This window comes from Solanum verrucosum, unplaced genomic scaffold, assembly GCF_900185275.1.
Source record: "Solanum verrucosum unplaced genomic scaffold, falcon-dt-bn FXZP01000261.1, whole genome shotgun sequence".
Lineage (NCBI taxonomy): Eukaryota > Viridiplantae > Streptophyta > Magnoliopsida > Solanales > Solanaceae > Solanum > Solanum verrucosum.
In genome coordinates, this window is record NW_026019969.1 from 2,361,965 (window position 1) to 2,367,277 (window position 5,313).

Sequence of the window (5,313 nt, forward strand, 5' to 3'; positions counted from 1 at the left end):
CAATGCATAGTGGATACAAACTGAATCCTACCTCATGTTTCTTCACTTCTATGTATAACTTCACTCACATATCATTCCTAATACACAATGGAGGCAAATTACCTTCCACAACGTATCTTATCTCGATGTTTTTTTTCAATTCATCAATATCCAATTCAGCTGCAATGGCTGAAATAAGATTCACAAACAAAATATTTCTCCAACCACTCGCTCATAACTAACATCACTTTCCCATATTCCCGAATGCCTTAACAATTTCGAAATATTCATTTCGAATCTTCACAAATTTTTGATGCAAAATTTTGTTAATCAAGCTTCTACAATTTTTTGGATGAAAAGGGAGACAGAATTACACAATTTGAAATTTAAATTTTCAAGTTCTGTTACATTTTTGTGAAAGGTTAATTGTTTGAAGAAAGAAGCGTACCCTTGATTTGTGGGATTCAATTATATATATTTTTTTTAGTCCCTAATTTAGCGCAGTAAATTGATAACAGAAATCTCTAAATTAAAGTATCTGTGCTTCCCAATTATGTATCCGAAAAGTATTAAAATAATGGGATTTATGTAATTTATGAAAGAGTAGGGATAGGATGTAATTTGTATGTTATACTATGTGATTTACATAATTTTTACTTAAAAAAATACAATAAATTCAAAATGCACACAAAATTAAAAGAGAAGGAAAAAACAAATACAGTCTAATTCAAATTGGCCCACATTTTAGGATGAAGAAAACGAAGGGCTCAAATTCTGTTCATTATAATTGGGCCATATTTATGAATGTGGCTGTCACAATTCAATAAGAGGCTCTTTCAAATAAAGCCATATTTAATTAAATCCAAGAGGACCCAAATGACATGTGTATGAAAAAGTGAGTACGAATTGGAGAAATTTTTGGGCCATATGATTTTAGAATGTGGAAATTTCAAAAATAGCTAGGACCAGAAACATAATCAAGCGAAATAGATATAGTTTGCTTAATTATGATTCGCAACTACATCTTAGAAACTAAGAGAGGCGAGTGAGATGGAGAAAGAGGAAAGATGCGGGCGATATTGAGAGAGAGAGAGGGGGCATAGAAGCAAAAAATATGTTGCTTATTGCCAAACAAACCCTAATAGAATACGAGAATTCTAGAAAAAAATAGCAAAATAATGAAGAGATACAATTTGCATGAACCATGAAGAGGTTTAAACTGTCAAATGGACGGATTAAGTTAAGTTTGAATAGTTAAAATATATTGTGTTTATTAAAATGTAAGAATCATTAATCTATCCAGAATTTATTTGGGTTGAGATGAGTTGAGCCAAGATGAGTTAAACAATTGGTCCTAATCTAATGGGATCCATCCAACTCTTGCCTAGCTAGTTTTAATTTCTTAGTTGTTTTCTTATAATTTATTTTATTTCAAGAAAAAATTATTAAATATCTTTTTTTTTTAAATCTGAATATATATATATAAAATATCAAATAAAAAATATTTTTCAAACAAATATTTTGATAGTATAACATAATAAGGTAAATGGTTTAATAATTAATGATTAATTCAATTTTATAAATATTCACAAAATACCTTAGGCACTAAAATGCAAATTTCCCTTTTCTAGAAGAAGAATATTCCAACCAGCCGAATCACTGAACAAGTTCGAACTCAATATTTTTATCAAGAAGAGAAATGGTTAAATGATTTATCGACATATAAGTTGTACGTGCAAAATACTCACATATCATGCACATATTGATTCAATATAATCATTTCATAAATTCTAAGTGTTACTATAACATAACTTGTCTTTGAATTTATAAAAGTTCATGTAATTACGTACTTTTGTCCTTAATTCTCGTTTACTAAGCCAAAAAAATTGAAATGCAACTTGAATTTCAATAGCCAAAGCTTGTAATTACAAACATGAATTCATCGACGTTACAATTTTTACTACAACTATTTCTCTAAAACATCAGTCAATTGACTTTAGCTTAGGATCAATTAGGCTAAAAAAGCAAAAATTATTGCACAAAACTTACTTGCTGCTATTACAAACTTTGCAAGGAATGTTTTAAATTTCAAATTAAATGAAGAAATCTTCAATGTCAAATGTGATTTCATGTTCATAATCCATCCCTTCTCCACCAAACGATGAATTTGACATCGAAGTCGGAGTCGATATCAATTCAGTAAGATCTGAATCTGAGCTCTGTAGAATCATGTGTTCCATTCCAAATTCATCATTTTGGGATGTCAACAATGACAAGTACAAGGGTAATTCTGAGGCTATTGGAGACGAAAATGGTGCCATTGAATCTGGAAAGAATTTATTTTCTTCGACATTTTCGATGTGTAGTGGTGCAGGAGGGAATGGAAAGGGCGTGAAAACTTCTTCTTCTTTTGCTGTTATAATGTTAAAGTTTTCAACGTTATGGTTTGGTGATGCAGAGTTGAATATTACCATTTCTTGTTTTTTGTTGCATTTCTGGCGTTTTCGGTTATTAAGTGAAAATATTTCTGATTGCGCAACTTTACAACTGTGCCTTCCTTTATATGTGACTTCAAAAATTGTTGAATTTCCATCTGATTTTTGGACTTGTTTTGTTGCCAAACATCCCTGTGTGTTCCTATGAGTACACCTATAATAAGCCCTGCATTTACCAAAAAAAAAAAAAACAATTAACACAACATATCGATATGTATGTATGAACTGTTGTCATTGTTAATGTATATAAGTTAAAACTCGATTCGATGTATTTCCATCATTTATGAAATCAAAAATTTAATTTATTTTCACATTAGTACTTGCCAAAAGTAAAGAGCCTTTATGACTCAAAAGGTGGATGGTTTACTTTCTCTAGCAACTGAAGGACAAGAGATATTTGGAAGTGTTTTAATTTAGAAGGGACCACATGAAATGATCAAAATTCATGCACTGAATGTAGCCTAAAAACACCAAAACCTAGGAACTATGATGTTTTGTTTTTTTATTTTAACTTTTTACTATTTTTAATTTTTTATGATTCAAAGATCCCATCTACTGCCATCATTTTCATTGTATTTTATATTTGGAGCAAGTGGGCAGTTGCCATTAATGTAGCTGACCATTAATGGCAGTTTAAGCCACTAATTCAAGTCATTAAATTAGTGAAATAAGTAGCAATTACATTAATTAATTCAACAGTTGATTAAGTAGTTGTCTATGAGACAAAAAAACAAGAGAGTCCAAATTACTTCCATTTTTAGGATAATCTTGTTTTTTTTTTCAAAATGAAATTACCATTAAACAAATAGCTAAAAAAGACAAAAAAAAATAATAATTTAACAAACAGTAAAATTAAAGGAAAAATATTTCTTACCTTGGATGATTAGCCCCTAAAATATCTTTTTGGCCATATTTTCTCCAACTAAATCCATCCTCACATGGACCTTCAAGCCCATTTACAGAAATGCTTGTTTGATTAATCCATTGTTGTGTTTTCTTTCTGCAAATCCAAAAAAAAAAACATACAAATTGAGCAAAAATGTAATAAAATCCAAGAAAATAGTCCAAAAGAGTTCTTTTAAAAGAAAATTCACCTTTTCTTGGAGACCATATTTTTGTCCAATTGATCCCTTGAAGAGTCAAAAACTTCACTTTTGGGACTAATATTATTATTACTACCAAGAAATGAAAGTGATGAACATGAAGATGTAGAATTGTTAGTATTATTAATTCCGCCTTCAAGAAGAAGAGCCTTCAAATTGAGAATTGATAATGATTTTTCAAGTGTAGACAATATTTTCCCAATTAGTAAATCACATTCTTCAGGAGAAGCTAATGGACCAATAATCTGATTTTTCAATTGGTTAACAAATTCCTTCCCTTGTGTTAACTCATTGATCAATTTCTTTTTCTCCATACTTTTACCTTTCTCCATTTTGGGAAACTTCAATGATGACAAAATAGGTAGTAATTAATTTGAGGATTAAAGGGAAATTTTTGTGTGTGTATAAATGGATTTATGAAGGGAAAGTTGCCAAGAAAGAAGTAGGAGAGAGCAAGTGAAGTTGCTTTAGGGATAGTTAGAAAAAATGTTAAAGGAAATGGAAGGGATATAAAGAGGAAAAAAAGTGGAAAGGGGAATAAATATTGACTGTGAGATTATACATTATAGTTTTGTTGGAATTTTCTTTTCTTTGGGTGTGATGAATTGATTTTTTTCGCCCTTACCTATGGAGGAATTAAATTAAATAGAGACCCTACAATGACTAATTCAAAGAGTGCGTTTTTTGGGCCACCACGCTTTACATATCCTTTTTTTTTCTTCTTTTACTCGGTAATCTTATTATTCTTTCATCAATAATTGATGTTGAAGTTTTAAGTGTTTTCCAAGTTCTAATATAAACTAGTTCAAATTAAAGATTATGTGGCCTTTACTATTTTCTCGATACGTATATTGTATATGTATATTTAAAACCAATTAATAATCGCGTCAAAATATTTCTTCAGGTATATATCAAAGAAGAATAGTGAAATTTCGAACTTACTCAATGATTATAAATCACGTTTGAGTTTTAATTTTTAAGGTGAGTAGAAAATTTTGAAAATTCGTAGTTAAAAAATGATAGGAAACCCCTCTATTTAGCTAATAAAGAATAGTATGAGCGGATGTTTATTATGCCTTATATGAAAAACCACATCCCTTCGAAAAGTCACAACCCTTTTAAAAAGTCACAGCTCATCGAAAAAATCACAATTCATCAGAAAAGCTATAACCTTTCGAAATAGCGGGGTATTATAGTAATTTAACATTTAAATTTCAAAGTCCATTCTTTTAAAATAGCATAGAATAGATAGATAAATGGATATAAATATTGATATTGATTTAGTTTTTGATTAAAGAGGAGATTCCATTTTTAGGTACAAATGTCACATTCAGAAACACAAACAAATTCGATCGCTAACAATAATTGAGCGCGTAATTTGCCATGATTAAGATAAGAATTTGTTTGCCTAAGCTTTTCAGAAAAAGGTATTTTAAAGGAGAAACAATCCTTATTTGGCAGAATACGTTTCTCAAGTATTTTTTTAATTGATTGACAAGTATAATATGTTTAGTCAATTTTTTCAAAACGTATTTTTATATATCAAAATATAAAATTTGAAGTGGATATCATTGTCATAAAAAGAAACTATTAGTATTATTCAAATAAAGAAACTATTTTAAGAGGATTGTATTAATATTTGAGAAAATATATGGTTAAATTAATTAAATAATTATTTTATCTTGAAAAAATTAACTTCTTATTAATACTATGAATTTGTAACTTCTTCCAAACGA

The 5,313-nt window shown here is 29.2% G+C and overlaps 1 protein-coding gene across 1 annotated transcript; it reads right to left on the reverse strand.

The window, feature by feature from the left end:
* Positions 1-1,865: 1,865 nt before the first annotated feature.
* Positions 1,866-4,090, reverse strand: LOC125816270 (probable WRKY transcription factor 41). The gene is made up of 3 exons (XM_049495854.1): positions 3,569-4,090; positions 3,349-3,474; positions 1,866-2,640 (listed from the first exon to the last, which is right to left on the reverse strand). Exons 1-3 carry the CDS (start codon positions 3,907-3,909, stop codon positions 2,073-2,075), a joined length of 1,035 nt encoding a protein of 344 aa, XP_049351811.1. The 5' UTR covers positions 3,910-4,090; the 3' UTR covers positions 1,866-2,072.
* Between the last annotated feature and the right edge of the window lie 1,223 nt (positions 4,091-5,313).